The sequence below is a fragment of the Girardinichthys multiradiatus genome, chromosome 6 (assembly GCF_021462225.1).
Source record: "Girardinichthys multiradiatus isolate DD_20200921_A chromosome 6, DD_fGirMul_XY1, whole genome shotgun sequence".
NCBI classification, from domain to species: domain Eukaryota; kingdom Metazoa; phylum Chordata; class Actinopteri; order Cyprinodontiformes; family Goodeidae; genus Girardinichthys; species Girardinichthys multiradiatus.
In genome coordinates, this window is record NC_061799.1 from 310,333 (window position 1) to 336,471 (window position 26,139).

The window sequence follows — 26,139 nt, forward strand, 5'->3', positions numbered from 1 at the left end:
TACGTGGGCTATATGATGACCTTGGCTTGCTCTACTCTTGGGCACAGAAGCTTGTTTGTCTTGCTTTGCTACTTTAGCTGGCTGACCTACTAGTGAACAGTGAGCTCATTGTAGTCTTCAACCTTTCTGGCTTTCTGAAACACTGACTGACCACTCTACTATCTACCCCTCGACCTAGAGGGGACAACAGACAGTGGCTGTCCTGTTGTTCTCGCAGTCCTTACTGGCTCTCAGTGACTGCTGTCTGCGCACCCTGTTTATGACAAGCTGCAAATGTATAAATTCCCAGTATCAGCTTTGGCTCCATCTACTGTAAGTGTGCTGTTTCAACAGGACAGACTGAAAGCAGCAATGACTTTATCAAAAGAACTGAATTGGTGAATACGATTCTGACACACTGGTGAAAAATGTTGACATTTTTCAGGGTCTTGTTTTTAATTATTATCAAAAAAATATGAATAATTAAAAAAACTGAGAATTGCATAAAGGTTGCCATTTCTATTCATCCATTTGTTGATCCATTGTTCTGATTGTGTTAATCAACATTTACTAGCCACTTGATTAGGTATACCTGTTTAATTGCATATGAACACTAATAGTGAATCAACCAATCACATAGCAGGTGCTCATGCCTAAAGGCATCTAGACGTAGTGAAGACAGCTTGCTCAAGTTCAAAGAGAGCATCAGGATTTAGTAGAAAGTGGATGTAGGTGACTGAACGTGGTGTGGTTGATCTGAGTAATTCACAAACTCCTGATCATCTGGGATTTTTACACCCTATCATTGTGTTTCCAGAGAGTAGTCTGAAAAAGAGAAAATATTTGATAGGCTGCAGCTATGTGCATCAAAATGCCTTGTTAAATGTGTGGGACAGTGTGTTGTTTTTATCACCAGAGTCCCTGTACTTTAGGCAGGAGCAGAGGATATTAAAAGTAGTGTCTCATCCTTTGCACAGTGAATTTAGCCCCTTATAAACTTATAGCACTTATAAAACCAGCTTTGTTCCTGTTGCTACCAGTCTCCAATAAATAATTCAATTTATCATAGTCTTAATATTTTAATTGCTTTATACTTTTTTATCTGTTATTTTATTTTGTCCTAATGTCTGTTATTCTGATATCGCTGGGGATGTTTCTATTATTATTATTTTTTACTATTCTAAACTATTGAGCACCTGGTCACCTTAACTTCCTTGTGTCTACTGTATGTCTGTTATAAGTTTAGATTTTTGAAACAACTGATCTCAATGTAATCTAATCTAACAATGGACAGAAATAAAGTTAATTGACTGATTGACGGTGGACCCATCTTCTCAGGATAATACATAATAATATAATTTATTCACTAGTAGCTGGAAAAGAAGGAGGGCAGAGAGAAGGCAGGTTGTATAGTAAATGACTCAGAGCAGGGAATTGAACCGGCAGCAGCAGCAGCATTGAGGACTGTAGCCCCCTGCATATGGTGGACCTGCTCTACCACTGAGTCACCTGGTGCCCTGCAGTATCACATATTGTTCAGTACTGAAGTATTTGTTTTTGTGTTGAGTTTGAAGCTTTAAGATCATATGACTGTTAAAACTTGCATGCAAACAAACCACTGTTTTATAAGTTGCATTTAGGCCTACAACAAACGGTTATTTTACTAATCGATTAATCACGATTAATCTTATTGATTTTTCCAGCCCTAGTAGATAGAAATTAAAGACTTCTACATGCTTTACAAGTAAGAACACCTGCAAAATCAGCAGCGTATCAAATACTTGTTCTCCCCACTGTATATTTAGCAAGGAGCATGCAATAAAGTGGGTAAACCGTATTAGATTTATTTTTGATTCAGTGATATCAGTTTTATTAAAAATCATTGATTCATATGAAATGCTATTAATGTAAGCTAAAATGGTGTTTTGTATTCAAAAACGTAGTAATGTGCATTATTAGTCACTGTTGTCTTGTTTTATCTACAGGCATTTAAGGAGATGCTGTATGCTGCACAGGACCAAGCTCCATCTATTGAAGGTATTTCTGACTCTCCCACCACCACACTCAACACCACACACACTAACTATAATCAATATATATCAATATAGCTCTTATATATAAATATATATAGTGTATGCATCATTATAACCTCCGCATGACCTTAACTACGCCTTAGTCTCAACCTTAACCTGCAGATGTGATGTTGTGCCTCATTTTGTGGCCTATACAGGAAAGCACATAAACATTTGTATAAAACAAAAAAGGTCTAATTAGATGCATGATTGTTTTTGTTCCAATAAATATGATAAATAAAAATATATTTACTAGCAGTTGTTCTCATAGTTAACTTCTGAACAGATACCTTATAACAGTGACAGGTGAGTTATGAAGTGGTGCGTCAGCATCATCTTCAGTGTTGGGTGGTTCACCATCAGCCACATCATTGGGTAATAGTTTCTTCTGTAATGGATGTAACAGTTTTAACTTGCCTGCCCCCTGGCTGTTTTAGTGATGAACTCATTCCATCTAATAGGATTACATCGGGTTATATGTGTGCGGCAACATATGATGATGCAAAATAAAGCTTAGTTTGAGACACTAGTTTTCTCTATCAGTTATAAGGAAATCATATTATTATACAGCATAGACCAAAGGTTTGGACACACCTCATTCGAAGAGTTGTCTTTATTTTCATGACTATGAATATTGTAGCTTCACACTGAAGGCATCGAAACTATGAATTAACACATGTGGAATTATATACTGAACAAAAAAGTGTGAAACAACTGAAAATATGTCTTATATTCTAGGTTCTTCAAAGTAGCCACCTTTTGCTTTGATTACTGCTCCACACACTCTTGGCATTCTGTTGATGAGCTTCAAGAGGAAGTCACCTGAAATGGTTTTCACTTCACAGGTGTGCCCTGTCAGGTTTAATAAGTGGGATTTCAAGCCTTATAAATGGGGTTGGGACCATCAGTTGTGTTGTGCAGGAGGTGGATACAGTACACAGCTGATAGTCCTACTGAATAGACAGTTAGAATTTGTATTATGGCAAGAAAAAAGCAGCTAAGTAAAGAAAAACGAGTGGCCATTGTAGTGGAATTTTCTTATCAAAGTGTGAGAGAAGTTGACTCACAACAAGAGAAAATCCAGACTTTGTCTTTATAAGTTTTATTCAAAGGCATTCAGCGTTTGAAGACCCTGTTACTGAGCTTGGTCAGTGAAGCAGAGCCTCGATCAACATTTACAGAGTATTTAAAGAGTATGTGGGTGTTATCTCAACTTAAAAGAGTTTGTGCTTTATGGCCCTAGACCCTCCTCGGGTCAGAGGTAACAAAGTTATCTACGAGCAGACCATCTGCTCTTCCTGAGACATCACCTTAAAGGATGGGTTTTAACCATTAAACCTCCTGATAATGTATTTACAGCTACCTCCTCTAACACAGATGTTCTGAGGAGTGAGGTAACCTAAAGGTCATACACTTTGGAACACTTAATAAAAGAATTTCCATTACAACTCCTTTCTTCTGATTACAAGATAATCACAACTCAAAGGAAAATTCTTCAAAATCATCACCCCTCTCAGCTAACAGATAATCCAAAGCCATTCTACTTTGCAAACTCATCGTTCTAAGAGCTTGCTGCTCCTTGGTCAGAACAGTGAAACCTTCCTCTGTGAAAGCAGTAAGATTTTCTAACTCAACTGACAACTCATTAATCCTTAACAGCACCATAACTAGGAACAAGTGTACCCAAAATCCCTTTCCAATATGGAATCTTAGCTCTCTTTGCCGTTTGAGCATTGTCTTCCTTTCTAATAATGGGCTAATTGAATTATAAGTTGTGACTGTAGGTAGTAAGTGAGCTAGATAACATACTCCAGACCAATTAGCAGGCAGATACAGATATGATCTATTTCCACACATACAAACCATGTTCTTAGGACATGAGTACCCATCTCTACTAGGAAAAGTAACAAGAACCCTGGTTAATTTACCTGCCTGGTCATACAATTTACTTCCATTCGGTACGGCTGTCAGATTAAGAGTTAACACAAAGGGATCTGGGACCAAAGATCCTGAAATGGTAGAAGCAGCAGTTCTGATAGGACATGACTCAAATTCATGTCTGTTGATTAAAGCACATGAAACAGATATAATAGTTTTGCAACCTTCTGTCTTTCCAAGAAAATAAGGTGTGTTTTCCTCCTGTACGATAAAAATATCTGTACCTATATCTTGATATCCAATTGATTCCTATTACCCCAAAATCTATAAAGAATTCCTGTAGTAGCAAATATTAAATTAGTCTCACTAGAAAATCTACTAACATTTCTGCTTTGCCTTACAATATAATTCCTCACCCAAGGAAAAATAACCTCCACCAGCTGGTCATGTTGCCTATCTGGAAAGAAAGTAGTATCAATAGGAACAGGTACTAAAAATGGTTGATCATTAATAACACGTGGAATCAAACAACAAACATAGCAACTGTCATTTCTTATCTTCCTCACAGTTTGATGCATCAGTTGCCACCAGACATTATCAGTATGATCATAGTAGTCAGGAAAGTGATGAATCTCTCTTTGAATCAACTGATGAGTATTATTAGCATAATTACTCAGATTAACCACATTATCTTTGCTGTACCTTTCCCCAAATGAACACAAGAGTAATAAAATACTTGCAATACCAATCATTAGCATCAGAACAGTCCATCTTCCATATAGCTGCATCGTGACCTTGAAGTGGAATGTCCTTTCTTCTGGTACTGAAAGCAAACAGTTTTTTTTTTTTCAAAGAAAACAAATCATAAACAAAACTCAAAAATCCTGCTGCCTCTCCTGAGTGGCTTCTGGGCTTCAAGCTGCCCTGTTACCAGTCTGGTACAGGTGGGTGGTCGTAGGAAGCTCCACTAAGTAGGAGGTTCAGAACCAAGATGCTGCTCAGGTGGTGTTCCCATGAACACCTCCCAGTGTAGCATAGACCCAGGTAACATGCTCTGCTACCTTGACAGCAATGTGGGATCTGATATGGGCCGTTCCAGCATCTGGACTTCAAGTGTGTTCTCCTGGAACCAAGGAGTGGAAATCGGAAGTGGCTGTTTCCAGCAATGCAGCCTTCATAATCTGTGAAACTTCAGAAAGCACAGTGGACAGGTTTTGACAGTAAAACAACATCCTCTCTTCACACAAAGATGTGGAAGGCAGAGATCTTAGAAATATTCCCATGTCCAAACTAGGAGACCTGTCAAACAGCACTTCAGAAATCTCAATCATAAATGAAAACAATAGGCAGAGCCTTCACAACCCTTGGCTAATTTTTAATTTCAAAGTCCCATTCTCACACCTAGGTGCTTAACTACATGAACTTCATCAAAACATCCAGCAAAATCAAAGAATTAATCTTCTGACTCCACCTAGTATACTAGCAGTGACCATCAGCTAAATATTCTGAATATTAAAAAAAAGCGACATATGATATTTCCATAGTTTCAGAATACCCAAAGAAAATTTCAAAAATGGTCTAATCGGTGGAGATGTAAAATTTCACAAAAGAATCAACACCATAATTTCAGAGAGGTTTTCAGAATGTGGTCTTAGGGAGCTATGCACCATTTATAGAAACAATGTACAACGTCTCTTTCACATTGTCACTAAGTCCTCACTGGAGGTATGAGCTACCCTTTTTCCCATGAGTGCTACAACATTTGGAACCCCATGTTACTTTATTCTGACATTCCCCTCTCCTGGCGCAGGGTCCAACCCATGTGACAATCCAGCAAAAAGTTTAAAAACGTCTAGTAACCAAGATCACATTACATAAAACCACAGAAATGAATTCTGACAAAAATACGTGTCACTATGAAATTACCAAAAGCAACATAAATAAAATCCAGATGTTTTTAACTGCCATTAACAACTAAACGCAAACTTGAATTATTGTGCAATTCATCAATGTCTTACTTAGAAATAAGTCACATATAAACCTGATTTGTTTTGTATGAAGATGAGTATTAGATTAATGGACATCTAATGTAATTTGGATGCATAAACCCTACAAATTGAATCTAATAAATAATTCCCACCTAGTATGAAATCATAACTCTGATTCTTTATCAAAAATATATTCCTTACTTTTGGCATATCTTGAATAGTCAGTTAGCTTAATGGCACCAGGGAAAACTTTCAATCTAATAAATCACCAATGATTCTGTACAGGTCCTTCTCAAAATATTAGCATATTGTGATAAAGTTCATTATTTTCCATAATGTCATGATGAAAATTTAACATTCATATATTTTAGATTCATTGCACACTAACTGAAATATTTCAGGTCTTTTATTGTCTTAATACGGATGATTTAGGCATACAGCTCATGAAAACCCAAAATTCCTATCTCACAAAATTAGTATATTTCATCCGACCAATAAAAGAAAAGTGTTTTTAATACAAAAAACGTCAACCTTCAAATAATCATGTACAGTTATGCACTCAATACTTGGTCGGGAATCCTTTTGCAGAAATGACTGCTTCAATGCGGCGTGGCATGGAGGCAATCAGCCTGTGGCACTGCTGAGGTCTTATGGAGGCCCAGGATGCTTCGATAGCGGCCTTTAGCTCATCCAGAGTGTTGGGTCTTGAGTCTCTCAACGTTCTCTTCACAATATCCCACAGATTCTCTATGGGGTTCAGGTCAGGAGAGTTGGCAGGCCAATTGAGCACAGTGATACCATGGTCAGTAAACCATTTACCAGTGGTTTTGGCACTGTGAGCAGGTGCCAGTTCGTGCTGAAAAATGAAATCTTCATCTCCATAAAGCTTTTCAGCAGATGGAAGCATGAAGTGCTCCAAAATCTCCTGATAGCTAGCTGCATTGACCCTGCCCTTGATAAAACACAGTGGACCAACACCAGCAGCTGACACGGCACCCCAGACCATCACTGACTGTGCGTACTTGACACTGGACTTCTGGCATTTTGGCATTTCCTTCTCCCCAGTCTTCCTCCAGACTCTGGCACCTTGATTTCCGAATGACATGCAGAATTTGCTTTCATCCTAAAAAAGTACTTTGGACCACTGAGCAACAGTCCAGTGCTGCTTCTCTGTAGCCCAGGTCAGGCGCTTCTGCTGCTGTTTCTGGTTCAAAAGTGGCTTGACCTGGGGAATGCGGCACCTGTAGCCCATTTCCTGCACACGCCTGTGCACGGTGGCTCTGGATGTTTCTACTCCAGACTCAGTCCACTGCTTCCGCAGGTCCCCCAAGGTCTGGAATCGGCCCTTCTCCACAATCTTCCTCAGGGTCCGGTCACCTCTTCTCGTTGTGCAGCGTTTTCTGCCACACTTTTTCCTTCCCACAGACTTCCCACTGAGGTGCCTTGATACAGCACTCTGGGAACAGCCTATTCGTTCAGAAATTTCTTTCTGTGTCTTACCCTCTTGCTTGAGGGTGTCAATAGTGGCCTTCTGGACAGCAGTCAAGTCGGCAGTCTTACCCATGATTGGGGTTTTGAGTGATGAACCAGGCTGGGAGTTTTAAAGGCCTCAGGAATCTTTTGCAGGTGTTTAGAGTTAACTCGTTGATTCAGATGATTAGGTTCATAGCTCGTTTAGAGACCCTTTTAATGATATGCTAATTTTGTGAGATAGGAATTTTGGGTTTTCATGAGCTGTATGCCAAAATCATCCGTATTAAGACAATAAAAGACCTGAAATATTTCAGTTAGTGTGCAATGAATCTAAAATATATGAATGTTAAATTTTCATCATGACATTATGGAAAATAATGAACTTTATCACAATATGCTAATATTTTGAGAAGGACCTGTATGTAAAACTAATTCTTCAAACTAGTTTAAACTATTTCATTAACCTTTTAATAGTAAAACACATAAATCTAAAAGTCATGCTACATCCAAAACAACATGTTATTAAGGCAACAATCACTACAAGCATTTTGATTCTATTGTCTCTTAAACAGTATTAAAACTCAGGAAGGGAGGTGCTGAGCGTTTCCATGACAGCAAAGGTATGAACCAACCTGGTAGGTGGGCGGAGTCAGGCAGAACTAACCTCTGATTGACAACCTATAGGCGGACCCACAGTTTCTTCATTCCAACCCATCTTAATGAACCTTAAACTGCAAAACTGTTAACATGCACCTACCTCAGAAACAAGCTGCTTCTTAACTCTCCTGAAAACTCAAAGTTTTAATCAATCTGGGATTTAGAAACATTATTCTAAACATGGATTATTGTTTCATGCAACATATAAACAAACATTCATTCCAACAAACAAACACAAAACATCAAAGACAAACAAATGGCCAAATTTGAACCTTCAAGAATTAAAAGAAATTTTTAACAATCTCTTTTCAGAATATGTTTTCTCAACCATATCTTTTAATGCTATAATTGATCAATGTTGTTATGATAATCTTCAGGATCCTTTTTAAGATGAGTGCACATAGTCCAAAAAGATCTCAAACTATTTAGAAGCACAGCAACAGTTTTCTCTTAAATGAATCCAAATTCACTGATGCTGAAACCTTTTGCCAATTCTTTGTACTGTAACTCTGTAATAATAACTACAATCCTGAGAGTTATTGTTATAATTCTCTTTTTGTTTGGCTCAATTTGATCGCAGCTGTATTCAAGAATTTCTCTGCTCAGGTTAAATGCAAAGAAGTATTTTAAGTCGGCGTTGACATTTTTATGTTATACCCAAACAAAACACAAACTGCAGTGTTTGACTTAATCAGAAATTAAGATAAGAAGCTTGACTCCAAATTGGACTTTTTCCAACATAGTGTTTCAAAGGGAGTACACACATAATTTTCCTTAATTTGGGCTATTTAAATTTTGAGAGTTGGGGAGAAAATTATTACTAGAACCCCTCTTTAATAATCCAAATGCTGATAAATGTTCCAATATTTTATCTCTTAGTAATATCAAATTACCTTGTGTACCTTTCTACTCCTATGTATTCTTTTAATCTTTAAACCCTAAGAAATCAAACAAGGAGACTGGAGTTTGAGCCGACCATCCTCTTTAGTGTTGAGCCTTTATTTCTTTTCTTTTCCTAAAATGAAGGATTATCTTTATACCATTATAAAAATCCTAACCTTGGTTCCAAAACAAAACTCTTCAACCCCGATCTGTGTTCCCCAGAGTAGAAATTTTGAGTTTTATTGCATTTCAAAGCCACCAAAATGACTGGAACTCATCATTGGCTTAGATCTGTTTTATTTTTTGTGTGGTACCACTGTCCAATCAGAATCTTTCTTACCTTCAAAAATAACCCAATTTTGCCCATTCTCATTTTAAAGGTTTGTTTTACCAAGGAAAATGTGTTTAACAAAACCAATTACTCTCATAAGTTTTAAAAGTTTTAGCTGGTTATATCTTAGAAAACAACAAGCGTTTTAATATTTCTATGGAACACAGAACTGATTAGGTTTCCTTTCCTTCTCCAAAGGGAGAAAAAAGAAACTGCAGAACCAAGCCTTTCAGTTTTTGTCAGGACCTGATATAAGGTACAGTGTAAATCAACACGCTGCATGAATCAGAAGAGGGAAGAAAAAAGAACCTAATTTAACCTCTTCCCAGCAGCTGCTGTGAAAAACAATGAATTTGTACTTTCCATAAGCGTCAGTTAGCACTTGCAGACATAAACTGCACCAAACTGTAAATACTGTGTCAGAAACTGCATGAAGACCATCTGCAGTAGAACTAAGCCTGTTTTAATGAGGTCTCTATCCATTAGAGACCTTGTTTCTCTAAAAGCATTAACTGGATAGTATCAAATGAGTTAAGTTATCACCCTTTTTGACAATACTTTTCTAACCCTAAAATAATATTTTAACCCGCTATATCTGTCCACATCAAGCAAGAGTGTCACATGAACAGCGGTTAATAAGCGTGCTTCGTTGCAGAAAATAGGAAAAGATTTATGCAAATGTGTGTGTGTTTGTACGTTACCTCCATCAGTTTCTAAATCGCTCCAGAGTCAGACTGTCATGGCACACAGTCCTTTATCAGTCCAAAAAAAACAAAAAAAAAAACAACCCAAGCCTTTCAGGTGTGTTGGTGAGACACTCAATCATTCTTTGTCCACTTTAACTTCTTTCAGGAGGGAGAAAGAAGAAACTTTGCTCCGGCCTGTTTCTCTTCTGCCCGCATAAGATGTGCCTTCAATATAAATCCAGTGTATTGCTCTTCTGGCTCTGGCAAACAGCATGGATTGTTGTCCATCTCAGTGGGTTTGGGCCAGACTTCTTCTGAGTTTTGTTCTGGTAGAAACTCATACTGTGATTTGCAGCAAGCAGACAGGCTCTCTCTCTTTCAGGTCATGATGAAGAAGCGTCTCTGGTGGAGTAGCCATGAGAACGGCAGGTTTCTAAAGTCCAGACTCAAAAACACAGATGTTGCACTCAAATCCCATATATGTGTGGATGTGTGAGAGGCAGATGAAAAAGTTTAGTATAGTTCAGATTTTGCACACAGAAATATTATCAGTCAGTCAGTCAGTTGTCCACCATAACATGCACTATACTCTTTTCTTTTCCGACTGATCGCAATATTTAAGACAAACGAAACTTCCTGCAGGAAAGTTTAACTCTTTAACACCTTAATTGATGTACTCTGTGTTTTTTAATCTTTTTCTTATGTTTTTTTATTTTTCTTATCTCCATCCATCAACTGTTTTACTTTAAACAATTTAAACTTTTTTTTTTTTTTTACTATTTAACTTATTTACACTCAAACTTCCACGCTGTGAAAAACCAAACTTATCTTCCAAATTAAAGCACATTTAACACAATCATCCCCAGCTTTTCCTTTCATTATTTTATAAATCCCAGAGTCTGGAGAAGGAGGCACCCCTGATGCCTTTGAGATTCCGGAACCATTTTTTTTTTCCTTTTTTTACCCGTTCCGCGGCACGTCTGCCGTCTGGCTTTTCTCCTTTATGAGGTGTAGAAAATTGCAAAAAACCACCAGCAAAACCCTTTGTTTTTCTTTATCTTATTGTTACCAATAACAACCTCCCTGTATACCTTAACAGGGTGACCTGGCCCTCAGCTGATGTCCTCCCTCTCGCACCTCCGGAACCTAATTAATTAGTTAGGAGATGATGGTTAATGTGTAATAAAAATAATAAACATTATATCATACAGAGCAACTTCTCACCCAGATATATTTGAAGACAAATAGTTCAGATCCAATTGGCCAGAAGCCGCAGGCGGGCACCCGGACTCCCCTCCGTAATATGGAAGTGGACTGAGAACAACTCTCAGGCTGGCCAGGCGTCCGTGTCCCATCCTGTGGTCTCCTCTGGCACGTTAGATCCTGTTCGTGACGCTAAAATTGTTGTGGAATTTTCTTATCAAAGTGGAGAGAAGTTGACTCACAACAAGAAAAAATCCGGACTTTGTCTTTATAAGTTTTATTCAAAGGCATTCAGCGTTTGAAGACCCTGACACTGAGGTTAGTCAGTGAAGCAGAGCCCCAATCAACATTTACACACAGTATTTATACCAGAACATGACAGGGTTATCTCAACTTCAAAGAGTCTGTGTTTTACGACCCTAGACCCTCCTCGGGTCAGAGGTAACAAAGTTATCTACGAGCAGACCATCTACTCTTCCTGAGACATCACCCTAAAGGATGGGTTTTAACCATTAAACCTCCTGATAATGGATTTACAGATACCTCCTCTAACACAGATGTTCTAAGGCGAGAGGTAACCTAAAGGTCATACACTTTGGAACACTTTAGAACACTTAAAAGAATTTCCATTACACCATCATTACTTTAAGAAATGAAGGTCAGTGAGTCCGAACAATTGGGAAAACTTTGAAAGTGTCCCCAAGTGCAGTCACAAAAACCATCAAGCGCTACAAAGAAACTGGCTCACATGAGGACCGCCCCAGGAAAGGATGACCAAGAGTCACCTCTGCTGCGGACGATAAGTTCATCCGAGTCACCAGCCTCAGAAATCGCAGGTTAACAGCAGCTCAGATTAGAGAACAGGTCAATGCTACACAGCAGACACATCTCTAGAACAACTGTTAAGAGGAGACTGTGCGAATCAGGTCTTCACGGTAAAATAGCTGCTAGGAAACCACTGCTGAGGACAGGCAACAAGCAGAAGAGACTTGTTTGGGCTAAAGAACACAAGGAATGGACATTAGACCAGTGGAAATCTGTGCTTTGATCTGATGAGTCCAAGTTTGAGATCTTTGGTTCCAACCACCGTGTCTTTGTGTCGCGCAAAAGAGGTGAACGGATGGACTCTACATGCCTGGTTCCCACCGTGAAGCATGGAGGAGGAGGTGTGATGGTGTGGGGGTGCTTTGCTGGTGACACTGTTGGGGATTTATTCAAAATTGAACGCATACTGAACCAGCATGGCTACCACAGCATCTTGCAGCGGCATGCTATTCCATCCGGTTTGCGTTTAGTTGGACCATCATTTATTGTTCAACAGGACAATGACCCCAAACACACCTCCAGGCTGTGTAAGGGCTATTTGACCAAGAAGGAGAGTGATGGGGTGCTGCGCCAGATGACCTGGCCTCCACAGTCACCGGATCTGAACCCAATAGAGATGGTTTGGGGTGAGCTGGACCCCAGAGTGAAGTCAAAAGGGCCAACAAGTGCTAAGCATCTCTGGGAACTCCTTCAAGACTGTTGGAAAACCATTTCAGGTGACTACCTCTTGAAGATCATCAACAGAATGCCAAGAGTGTGTGGAGCAGTAATCAAAGTAAAAGGTGGCTACTTTGAAGAACCTAGAATATAAGACATATTTTCAGTTGTTTCACACTTTTTTGTTCAGTATATAATTCCACATGTGTTAATTCATAGTTTTGATGCCTTCAGTGTGAAGCTACAATATTCATAGTCATGAAAATAAAGAAAACTCTTTGAACGAGGTGTGTCCAAACCTTTGGTCTGTTCTGTATATAGATCTGTTGTTTTTCTATGCAAACAATCTAAAATCTGGCTGATATTTGATTGAATATAAAATGATGGCAGTCTGCACCCTATTAGAAAATGCAGTTGCTACAAAAATCTCTCCAAGTGTCCAAGGTTTTGCTTGACCTTTCAGAGCTATGTAAAACAATTGATATTTCGATATACCGAGTACTAAAACAAACAAAAATGAATAGAAGCGGAACTATGTTTATCAGCCCAAGCAGGTGAACTGCTTCACATATTGTACAATTATACAACTAAATCCAAGGAATTCAATTCAATTTAATTCAAAAATACTTTATTAATCCCAAAGGGAAATTAAATGTTGTTGTAGCTCATTATGAAGGTTTCTTCAAAGAGCTGTTGTAGATGCTGATGGCTGTGGGCAGGAAGGATCTCCTGTAGCATCTGTCTTACAGCAGATCTGAAGAAGCCTCTGACTGAAGACACTCTGTTGTTGTAGGACAGTCTTATGAAGAATCCTTCTTTCCACAATGATCTCAAGAGGTTCTCAAGGAGTCCCGAGAGCAAAGCCAGCCTTCTTTATCAGCTTGTTGAGCTTTTTTAGGTCCCTGGTTCTGATGCTGCTTCCCCAGCAGATGATGGCAGAAGAGATCACACTTTCCACAACAGACTTATAGAAGATATGCAGCATCTTGCTGCAAACACCAAAGGACCTAAGCTTCCTCAAGAAGAACAGTCTGCTCTGTCCCTTCTTGTAGATGGCTTCACAGTTGCATCTCCACTCTAGTCTGTTGTCCAGGTCAACACCGAGGTATTTATACTCCTCCACCACCTTCACTTCTTCTCCCATGATAGAAATAGTGTTTGACCTATTCCTGATTCTCTTAAAATCTACAATCATCTCCTTTGTTTTAGTCACGTTCAAGATCAATTCAATTCAATTCAAAGATACTTTATTGATCCCTGAGGGGAAATTAGAATTCCAGTACAACCCATCCGGGGGACGGGTCACCGAGGCTTTGCTGCCCACTCACAGGCGCTGCCCTTAAGATGAGATGATTGTTTCCACACCATGCCACAAAGCGCTCCACCACCTTCCTGTACTCAGCTTCTTGTCCATCTCTGATCCACCCCACGACTGCAGAATCATCAGAGTATTTCTGCAGATGACAGGAGTCTGTCTTGTACTGGAAGTCTGAGGTGTACAGAGTGAAAAGGAATGGTGAGAGTACAGTCCCCTGTGGTGCTCCTGTGCTGCTGACTACCTGGTTAGACTCATAACCCTTCAGTCTCACAAACTGTGGTCTGTTTGTCAAGTAGTCTTTGATCCAGGAGATTGTTGAGGCCTCCACCTGAGTCTTCTGGAGTTTCTGTCAAAGCAAATCAAGTTGAATTGTGTTAAATGTTCTGGAGAAATCAAAGAACATGATCCTCACAGTGCTGCTGGCTTTGTCCAGATGACAGTGGGTTTGTTGAAGCAGGTGCATGATGGCATATTCATTAATCGGTATGGTCGTCCTTGTGCTTGAAGCCCGTTATGGCGTCACATTCCTGCCAAAAATCCGAGGAGCGTATTAAGCAATAACGACAGCGCATCTTTTAATCGAGAGAGCGCATAGCTCTGATCGCCGGCGTGCACCTTAATTCGAGAGCCTCTGAACGCAGCACAGCGAGCAGTAAAACCCGCCCCCTGCACCCATCTGTTCGCTCTCGCAGAAAATTACGCTCTCTCGCTCTGTTTAGTGGGCGTAATTGTCAGTTGGGGACAGAAAGTCTTCTGATTGATCTGATTGGCCGGATTTTCACCTCATATCCGGTCACAGCCGGCACAGGACTTTGCCTTATAGGAGAAGAAGAAGAGCAGGGAACGTGACGTGGATTCAAAGCGTTGATAAATATGCGACTGTAAAACATTGTCTCCATCTGTAACCCCCTGGTGGCTGTTAGTATGTATAATGTACTCCTGTACGGTTTTGCATTATATACTTCAATAAAGTTGAAAAAAAACAACAACAAAAAAAAACATAGCGTTATAGGAGAAGAAGAGCAGGGAACGTGAGGTGGATTCGAAGCGTTGAAGAAAACGAGGAATAAATAAGAAGGTAAGGAAAGGAAAAGTTGGTTGTTGATTGCAACACTTTTTTACCTGTGACATTTATCCAAAAAGAAATCAAGATTCTTACAGATGTTATGTTGTGTTTATGAATCTGAGAATATTATTTAATATTTTATCAAATAATATTAAATTCTTTAAACGGTATAATGATACCGTATTTCATGAAAAAATCTTGATATGTCATTAATGAACCATTAGAGTTCAGAATCAGAATCAGAATCAGAAAAGCTTTATTGCCAAGTACGTTTTTGGACATACAAGGAATTTGTTTTGGCGTAGTCGGTGCAATACAATACAAATTAAACAGTACAAACATATCTACAATATAATATAAATATAAGTGCACAGTTTTAAGTGAGTGAGAGTAAATATAGAGCAGTATAAGATGCAAGAGCAATACAACAGTGCAGGTGATCATTGTGCAAGTAAGCAGGAGTCCAAGCTGAGCGTTAATGTAACGCATAGAGTTACAGGTTACAGGTGTCCTGTCAGCAAAAAAAGGGGGGGTGTGGGGGAAAGGGACAGTGTCAGTGTGGTTTCCGGGCTTTGTTAACCAGGCTGGTGGCAGATGGGAAAAAACTGTTCTTGTGGCGTGAGGTTTTGGTCCGGATGGACCGCAGCCTCCTGCCAGAGGGGAGAGTCTCAAAGAGTCTGTGACCGGGGTGGGAGGGATCAGCCAGAATCTTCCCTGCCCGCTTCAGGGTCCTGGAGGTGTACAGTTCCTGGAGCGACAGTAGACTGCAGCCAATCACCTTCTCAGCAGACCGAATGACACGCTGCAGCCTGCCCTTATCCTTGGCTGTAGCAGCGGCGTACCAGATGGTGATGGAGGAGGTGAGGATGGACTCAATGATGGCTGTGTAGAAGTGCACCATCATAGTCTTTGGCAGGTTGAATTTCTTCAGCTGCCGCAGGAAGAACATCCTCTGCTGGGCTGATTGATGATTGCTCTGCTGAGCAATTGATGAACTAAAAGTATATTGTGAGTAAACCAATTAGGGTAGAATAAGGATTTGTTTTTATATAGGATCTTTACTGTTCCATAAATAGTATCTATGGGGGGAGAAATTATGCTTCTACATCAGTGACCAAGAAAGAAGCATCTGCTTATGGAAACCAGATAATTTTGCAGGGATTTTTTCAACATTATAGTTGCAAACTAAGAGGAAGTTAAGTCCTCCTAACTTAGAGAAAATAAGGTTTGGTATGAAATTCCAAATTGAATATGGGTTCCTGATTAATTGTTTTTTAAGGCGATGGCGTTTCGACATCTCTCTGCTTCTGTATACTTCTCAATAATTCTCTGTCTCCTTCTCTGAAGGCTCTTTTTTTCTTGTTAAGCAGGTCCTTCAGGTCACTGGTGATCCAGGGTTTGTTATTGGGGAACCATCTCATCGTTCTGGTGGGGATGGTGTTATCCACACAAAAGTTTATATAGTTGGTTACACTCAGTCATGGCATTGATGTCCTCTCCATGTGGCTGGCACAGTGCGTCCCAGTCTGTAGCCTCAAAGCAACCTTGTGGAGCTTCTTCAGCTTCCTGTGACCATCTTCTCACAGTTCTCTTTATTACAGGTTGCCTCTGAACAAGGGGCTTATATTTCGAGCAGAAAAAAACAAGATTGTGATCTGATTTGCCTAGAGGAGGTCTTGCTTTAGAGATGTATGAGTCCTTGACATTTGCATAAAACAAATCCAATGTTTTGTTTTCTCTGGTAGAGCAGCTGACAAACTGTTGAAACGTTGGAAGTGTAGCAGAGAGTGAAGCATGGTTAAAATCACCAGATATTGCCACAAACGCATTGGGGTGAGGTGTCTGTAGCTTAGCAACAACTGAACTGATGACATCACATGCAGTGTCGGAAACGGCTAAAAGTGTAACGTAAACTGTTGCCAAAATAACACTGGTGAACTCTCTGGGTAAATAATATGGACGAAAACTTGCTGCTAACAGTTCAATATCTGAATCTGCAGAGACACTTCACAGTAACATATCCTGGATGACACAATCTGTTGTTCATAAGTACTGCTAGTCCACCTCCTTTGTGTTTGCCTCTCCTCTTTAAATCTCTGTCTGCTCGTATGGTCAGAAAGCCTGGCAGAGAGATTCTGGAGTCAGGGATATGATTCTGCAGCCATGTTCCAGTGAAACACATAATACTGCATTCCCGATACTCTGGCTGGGTCCTTTGTAGAGCTTGGAGTTCATCCAACTTGTTTCCCAACAAGCTCACAATGCCCATCATGATCAATGGAAAAGATGGTTTGAACTTCCTCCTTCTCTCCTCTTTGCTCCTGCTCTGCATCCACGGCGCCTCCTTTTCAACTCATGTGGGATTTGGGGTTGTAGTTGAAGTGTTATTTGAGCTTTTGAGATATTAATAAGCTGTTCCCGGGTCTTAAAAAAAAACAACCCTGTTGCCATGGTGACGCTTCATAACAAATGTTTAAAAGTAAAAAAGTCACAAAAAATCCTTCCAGCTGCACAGCATCCGATACTAGAGAGGATAATCATAAAAAAAAAAAATCTGTTTTGTCCACCAGAAGAGGAATTTGGGTTCTTCAAAAAATTAATCTGAAAGAAAGTAACAGAGCTGCTCCAACTTGCTGCCACCTTGAGCGGCGCAATTATTTAGATCACATTACCAAACACACAAATGGCAAAACATATTTGTTTAAAGTGGGAATGCTATAGTGCTCATTCCTGAGCCAAAGCATGTACTTACACAGCCACTGGTGGTGGTTAAACATACTGCAATGACATCTCCCACGCCCCTAGTAATATTTGAACCCCGGCCAAGCACCAGGGAAATTGTAGCATTAACCTCAGAACAAGAGACAATTAACCAGACTTTATTTATAGAGCATATTCATGCAAATGGGTGTCACACAAAGTGCTTTGCAAAATAAAACCACACTTATAGAAAACACTCAACACACCAGAAACTCAATATATTCAAGATAGATGAGTTATCAGAGAAAGTAATGAAAATACATATAAAAGATTAAGAAATGAATCTTGTAATGCAAATCAGAAAATAAATATAGTGTGACGAACGATGGAGTTGGTGATGGTTTCACACTCCAGACTGGGCCCTCCCCTATCCTGGGCCCGGTTTGTTCTCCCCATTGGTGGGCCTCAATTCGGCATTTAATAGGATTGTCACAATATACAAATTTCAAACTCAAACAAATGCTCAAAACTATTTTCAATACCATAGCAAACTTTTATTGAAGCAATATTGTTTTTCCTATTGTAGATTAGAAAAATACAGCCAATTCAAATGCATATATATATATTCTTAGTGCTTTAATCACTAGTCCATTCAAAATCCATTTAAACAGAAAAGTAGACAAGATTACACATAATACAACTTGTAATATCCTTTACGGAAGGATGTACTTGGATTTAGTTGTGCAAATAACTGGGAAATGGATTTTTACAGAGTTAATGATCTAGACTGTACAAAGAGGGAATGCCAAGAGGTGAAAATGGCTGTGTTTGTATCAATACTGATGTAAATGACTATCTTTACATAAATAAAGATTTTTAGTATCATTTATATTTCAGCATTGATTATCTGGAGAACCCTAGCGTCTAAAGGTCAGGAAAGGAGAGTTTACAATCAGGAATCATGCTATGTTTATTTCGTAGAAGGTTATGGAATATTTGGCTGTAGGCAATAAAAATCTGTGTGAAAGTCACTTTGTAATCTGTGTGAGTAAATAGTTAGATTTAGAATAATTTTAGTTTCCCCTTCAATTACACAACATAATTATAAAGCAGCTTCACTTGTTGGTCATTATGGAATCACAACACTGTATTATCTTGTGTCCTTCAGCTGAAAATGCAGTCCTGTGCTCCAACATTGGAATGGCTCATTTAAGGTTTCATGTACTACCTCAACTTGTGTTTTTCCTTAATTATGTAACTTTTTCAAAGTAACACCTCCAGGAGCCACTTACATGGAAAACTTAAAAGACTTCTAAAATCCTAACCAGTTATCAGGGCTCTTATTTTTGGGTTAATTACAGATCTGTTTGCCTACTAAATAATACTCATGACAAGTTCAGGCCGCCTTTACCTGGTGTCTTTATTTGACAGAACAGGCCTTTTCTCATTAAATGACCTCATTTTTGTTTGACATGAGCTTATATGACTGAAACAGATTACTTCTTTCATATATGGTTGAACAGCTCCATTTATATCTGGTGCCATGTACTGGGCTAGGTTGTTTTATTAGTTTTAATGAAGGGGCTGCCAGGCACAATTAGACACTTGTGAATCACAAACATGCATATCACTCCAGATATGCATGTTTAATCCTTAATTTGGAGAAAATACAGCATAGGCATCAAAGGCTGTGAGAGTCCCTCTACTGGCCAAATATGTTATTGCACTGCAGAGAATGAATGCATGGTAATTGAAATATAGTAGCCTACTAAACATTTGATATATACACTTATTTGACTTTTTCAAAATGTGCACCATTCAGGTATGGTTACATTTAGCATACAATAGAAAATACTCCCTAATGACTAGGTTGGACTGGGTTCTTGGGTACTTTAAGATTGCAGGTGATGTTTTTCACAGTGCAGTCAACTATTTAATAAAGTACTTGTTTTTATGTGTGATTGCTCATAGTTCTAATCACTGATTTTCTTTTTTTTCTATTGAAAAACATCATTGAAACTGAAATAATTATCTTTAAGTAAAGTCAAGTGATCCGGTCTTTTTCTCCACACTTGTCCAACCTGTCCAATGTGTGTTAATGGCAAAATAAGCTGTGTATCTAATACACATTGCACAGAGATGATGCCTGTGTTTTTCCACGTTAAATTCCCAGGTACAGCTTGTGGACTTTTATATCAAGGAGGTGCTGAGCAAGACAACCTCTGTCATGGTATGTTCAGACCACCAACTGTTCAGAGATTTTCAGCTGCTTCCCTCAGGTGGTCAATATAAAGTGCCTGCAGTGAAGACCAAGAGGCAGTCTCTTGTATACCTGCTGCTATTGACTGGAATTGGACTGAACTTATATAGCACTTTTACAGTCATACCGACCACTCAAAGCATTTTACACTAGAGCCACATTCACCCAATCATACTCAGAATGGAAGGCAACTTAGGTTAAGTGTTTTGCACAAGGACAAATCCACATGTGGCAATAGGAAGCTGGAAGTGAACCCACAATCTTCATATTACAGGATGTCCACTTTTCCCACTGAGCCACAGTTGCATCTGAGCCTTGCTGTAGAACTCATACAGTAAGATACCAGTCGTCTTTTTCTTTCTAATTGTGTTTTTGTTTAAGTCTAAACTGTGTGTGACCCCTACATGCAAGTCAGCTGTTTCTACTCAGATGTGCTCTGTGGAACACAAAACACTGTTCTCGTCATTGTAGATGATGTTCTGAAACACGAGCATTTCCTTTCAGCACCACTTGTATTGTTACATCCTGGTAAAACCTGTAATCCACTGAGTGGATTGTTAAATCACAAACATCCACAGAGATCTGGAGAGTTTGGAGGTCAAAGTTGTCTGTTTTCCGGACACCATTCTTGAGCCATTTGTTCAGTGTAACAGGATGTGTTATTGTAATGAAACATGCCATAGCCATTTGGGAATACTAGTTCCAGGAAATAGTGTGTTTGGTCAACAACAGAGTTCACCCAGGTGCCACAATGTAACTATCTATCTCTATTTCTATATTGATATATAAAATATGACCTACACAGGATGAACCCCAGCTGAGATGGACCTATTTAGCCACAGAATGTGAAATTCTGATTCATGTGAACAGGCCAGCTAGTAGTCTGTGGTGCACCTTAGATGCTGACATGCTTGATGCTTACAGGGTACAAGTCTCCATGGGGATTCCTAGTGGCCCATGTCCATTAAACTGTGATAAACCTGAGCATCTGATACATTTATGTCAGAATCAGCACCAGCCTGATGAATAATTAGAGCCACAATAACTTTTCTACTAAGGCCCAGCGTTCATACGTCTCATGAATTTTTGAGTCTCTGCAAAAAGGAAAAATTAATTAAATCTGATATTCAGGACCTTTAAGACTTAAAAAAAAAAAAAAAGATCCTTATCTTTGGTTAAAAAGAGCATTCACTCCAGCTGCAGTCCTGTGCTGTTGTTACTGATTACTTCAGAAAGCTGAGTAAGAGTAAAGAAGGGTGTTGCTGAAAAATAAACCTAAAAACCATCCATTTTAAAATGTAAAGTATAGGCTGTTACTGAGACAGACGTGTCATAAAGATAATAATGATCATAATGATGATGCCACGTGCTGAGACAGAGAGTGAAAACAGCAGAATAAGGCCTAAAAGGGATAAGAAGATTACTGTCTTCTGACTGTGCCGGCTGTTTGTGTCCATTTGTGCTGTAGTGAAGCCATAGAGGGAGTTGTCGGCACACTCCAATTTAGTTAATTTGGTGTCTTGTCTAAAAGTGTCCAAGTTAGAACACTGTGAATCACTTAGTCTGCACGGTGTGACTCAAAACCACCTGCTCAGACGGATGTTGGATGTTGGATGGTCACCAGAAAACATTGTAACTGGAAATCTTTAGTAGTTCAGGTTAAAAAAAATGAAGACAGAATTCTAGTTGTATCAAAAAGATTCTCTTGAAAGAACAGAAGCCAGAGTTAACTTAACCTTTTTAATGCCTTCCAACAGTTTGAAAGACGTTGATATGAAACATCTTTTTCTATCCGCAGTGTTATGTAATAAGAACAGGTGATATGAACTTAATTTAATGTGATGACAATAAACATGAGAATACATTTTTTTAAGATTTATCAGACTTTTTGGCTTTAAATATGTCAATACAAAGCAGCCAGAGCCTCACACAATGATAGTGCTTTAAAAATAAAATACAGTAGTGCAACTCTGCTGCTAAACAGTACAGAGCAAATGTTCAGTCATATATTGGAATGTAAAAGCTGCTTTTTTTTAATGCAGCTAACTCTGGAAAAATAGTTCAAGCAGTTAAAGTAACAATTTCAGTCAAACTATCAGATTCTTAGTTTTATAAACATCATCTATCATTATTATCACAGAATAATTAATTGTGATCAAATTCTAGTGATACTCAAATGATCCAATAATAATTGTGGAATTCTGTGACTGAATTTATTATGACAGGCCTGTAATGGTGTTCATGCTGAGTGATTGGGACGTTCAGACTCACAGGCTTGGATATTCCTCTGATCATCTGGCTGATTAGGGGAGTCTTCCAGTCACATCTAGTCAAAACATATACATGTTCTCATCTGCTAGTAATTGATGGTGTACATCTGTTTTACCTGCCATCATAATCACAGCTACTTTTGTAACTTCTGAGTTAATTTGCAACGATGATCCTTACTTTCTCAGTTGGTGTTTAAGTTGACTAAATTTAGTCAATATCTAAATTTAGCTTCTTAGCATAATATGATTGAATGATTTTGTTCTTGGTGTTACACCTGACAGTACCATTACTTTACACATAGCAACTTAGAATTAGTTTGGGTATTTTTAACTACTACAAATTGCACCAACACAAAGACTTGAAACAAGATTTTTCCAACTTACTTAAGCTTTAGTTGCATTTCTGCTAGACAGACGGACGGACGGACGGACGCACGCAAACTTGGACTTAACCGGTTTTGTCAAAATTATAGTAATGCATTTTACATTAAAAGGTCAGCATCAACAATAGTACTTAAGTGAAGTGCCCTCTGGCTAAAGCTAAAGAAAGAAATTTGATTTAAAGCATATAATAATATGTAGATAGAATATGATGTAGGGTGAACTGTCTGCTTTGGTTCATTGCTGACATGTTTCAGTCCTTCTCAATCTAATACTGACATATTGCCCACCCCTAGTATACTATATCATATAATAAATAAAAAAATATATCAGTTAACAGTTGCAGTAATATCAGAGGTTGGTCAGCTTACTGACTGGTTGATTGAAATTGGCTGTCATTTGCAATTTTTTATCAGTTGCCTACCAGGTCCTAAAGGACAGGCGGCAGGGCAAAAGCTTCTGTCTGCTAGTGACACCACAGGGATCAAATGACACATGTTTTTAGATGTTCTCCGATGTAATCAGGTGGACTGGGAAATCTATCTTTCTCAAAGTGTGAGGTGGATATGATGCGTGTAAGTGATCTACCACCAGATCTACAGAGTCACGGAAGGAGAAAGAAGCGAAGGCTTTAGCCAGCTCATTTCAGCCTACAACTCAGGTGTGTTTCTCACCTGGCAAAAACCTATTGGCCTAACAGAGCAAAAGTAATCCATTTGGAAACTTTGCCATGCCTGCTCTGATTTCTAAAGGGTGACACTGGACATAAATTAACTCTGTAATTAATAGTTATAGAAATGTTGTTTAAAAGTAGTGAGCTCTACTGACAGTAAAGGCCGTCTGTAAATTAGTCTTGGTGAATCACTTAAATTAACAGTTTAAATCCTTTCTGTGCTCGTCATCAGCACTAATTCCCAGATATTTGTGCTGCAAACCACTGAAAAGACCTTCAATATCAGAACATGTTTAGAACGTTTTCCTTCATAACCTGTACTTAGCTCACAGTAAACGTCTAGAAGTATAAACAGATCATTCAGACAGTATTCAGCCTATTAAGCTTAGTGTTTACTACATTTATCTTTACAAAAACAACAAGATGATATCAGTACTGTCTGCTAGTTAACTGTTAAATCAGCATCTGGGTCAATCACTGTACAGACGGTCAGATGCTGCTACTTACAGGAACGTGAATCACAGGCTGTTCCATTCTTATCGTCTGACTAACCTGGTAATCCACCCCGGGATTGGATCACTTTCACGTGTATGTCACTGCCAACTCTTTTTATTCCTAATTTTAAAATATATTTCAGCTGTCTCCACCTCAGAGGCACAGATGACAAAAGTAATATGAGGAAAAATAATTCCGGCAAAGTTTTCTTCATCACACAAGATAAATGTTTTAAAAGGTTATTGGTTTCCTCTTCAGCTTGATCAGAATGATGAAACTAAGTCAACAAAACTACCATAGTTCTTTAGTTTGATGTTTAATAAAGCACAATTATTTGTCTAAATTGCCAGAAACAATTGGGCAAAACCCAATTGCCACTTGATATTTTGGATATTTTAGTGTTGTTAATAAAGACGGTGTTGATCCAGAAGGCAAGTCATCAAAGTGTCTATTTTTTTTACTGTCCACTAACGGATCTGCCCTACTCTGCCTGTGATTGGCTCAGATCCTGAAGTTTAGCAAAATGACTTGTGCCTGAGACTCCAAACAGATCTGCTGCTGGACAAGGTGATGCTGCGTTCCAGACAGTTTTCCATGTTTGTTGAAAACAGGTCGACAATTTATGTGTCAAACACAACAACGTTCTGTGTGCACATCTATAAAAGGTTGTTTTCTTGATCATGTCAGACACACACACCAGAGATTTATGGTTCATTTAAGAACTTTCTTTTAAATAATTTTATATCTGGCTTTCCTGCCTTCCTTGCTGTCTTAAGTTATTCTTAATAGGAGCAAAGGTAATGCTACACATTGTGTGTAAAGGCACTTTTGCATCATGGAACCCTTATCTGTCTATTGTCCTTGTTCTCTCACAAGTAAATAAAGCTTTTGACATATTTACTTGTTTGGTTATGTTAATGTTTAGATGCAAACATGCAAATTTAAAATGTTTTCAAAACCTTTGAATTCATTTACATTCAGCACTTAGATTTTTCAGTTTGCAGAAACATTTATTGGCCCGTCTCAGGCTGTACATATTTCATTAATGGGGTTCTTGGCTGTCTTAAATATGCAAATCACCAACATATTATTTGGAAGAAAAAAAAATTATGAACCACTCAAAGTTTGGCTAATATTGGTAAAAATGGGAAACCGAATTGGCTAACATATATAATAATTCTTTAAAAAATGCTGTGTTTTGATCTTTTTTTTTTTTTGCAGTACACATGGAGGAAATTATTTCTGTTCACCATGTCACTGAACAACACTCTTTTGGCATTTAGGGCATTTGAAATCAACCTGTGGTTATTAAACAGAGCTCTAAAAATATTATGGGATGTTCTATCAGTATTTCTTAGTATTTTTAGGCCAATATGGGGAATGAGAAAAACATATCTTATAGACCCAGACAAAAACATGGTTGCACAGAAATAGAACGTTCCATTGCTATTATTGTGGTAGATCCGGCTGCTGTCTCACTGCTCCCTCTGCTGGTTGAAAAAAGAATAAAGGATTTGTTCCAATGAGCAGCTTTTTATTGCCCAAGCGAGGCTCAATACTTTATATCCACCTTCTGTATCCCCATTGACTGGTAAAACCTATATGCTGTGGATAAAAACACATTTTCATCATAACTGAAACAAGTTGTTTTATGTTTATGTTTTGCAGTCACAGATGAGGATACAGTCAAGAGGTACTATGCCAAGTTTGAGGAGACGTTTTTCCAGACCTGTGAAAAGGAGCTGGCCAAGATCAACACCTTCTATTCTGGTAATTACAACAGTACAGTACTACAATGCAGAGTTTACTTGTATATATTCCGGTGCCTCTTTGTCTTTACGCCACCTTGTTTAATCTAAATCTCCTCCAGAAAAGCTGGCCGAGGCTCAGCGGCGATTCGCCACACTGCAGAATGAGCTGCAGTCATCGCTGGATGCCCAGAGGGAGAGCTCTGCCAACGGTCTGGGCCTCAGGAGGAGAAAAACTGTCTTTGCCCTTTCACAGAAGGAGAGATGCAAACACAGAAACATAAAGGATTTGCAGCTGGCCTTCTCTGAGTTCTACCTCAGCCTTATACTCCTGCAGAATTATCAGGTGGAGAATAATGCACAGATTATGTACTAGGCAGAGACAGGTTCAGATAGCACCACTTATTGCATATGTTGGAGGTATTCTTTTCAGATATTTCATTGGCAAATTTCAGGCTTTATTCCATTACAAAATAAATCATGGAATAAGAACACAACAGAGTGGCTAAGTGTTCCCTCTCAGCATGACCTTCCTGAGTATCTGACTCGTAGCCTTTCTGTGTGGAGTTTGCATGTCCTCCCTGCGCATGCAAGTCA

The 26,139-nt window shown here is 38.9% G+C and overlaps 1 protein-coding gene across 1 annotated transcript in view; it reads left to right on the forward strand.

The window, feature by feature from the left end:
- The window catches only part of LOC124870707 (xenotropic and polytropic retrovirus receptor 1 homolog), a 71,215-nt gene that overhangs the window by 25,445 nt on the left and 19,631 nt on the right, over positions 1 to 26,139 (forward strand). Inside the window, exons 2-4 of the mRNA XM_047369537.1 lie at positions 1,965 to 2,016; positions 25,463 to 25,564; positions 25,665 to 25,888. Of these exons, the coding sequence (XP_047225493.1) occupies positions 1,965 to 2,016; positions 25,463 to 25,564; positions 25,665 to 25,888 (378 nt within the window). The remainder of the gene's footprint in view (positions 1 to 1,964; positions 2,017 to 25,462; positions 25,565 to 25,664; positions 25,889 to 26,139) is intronic.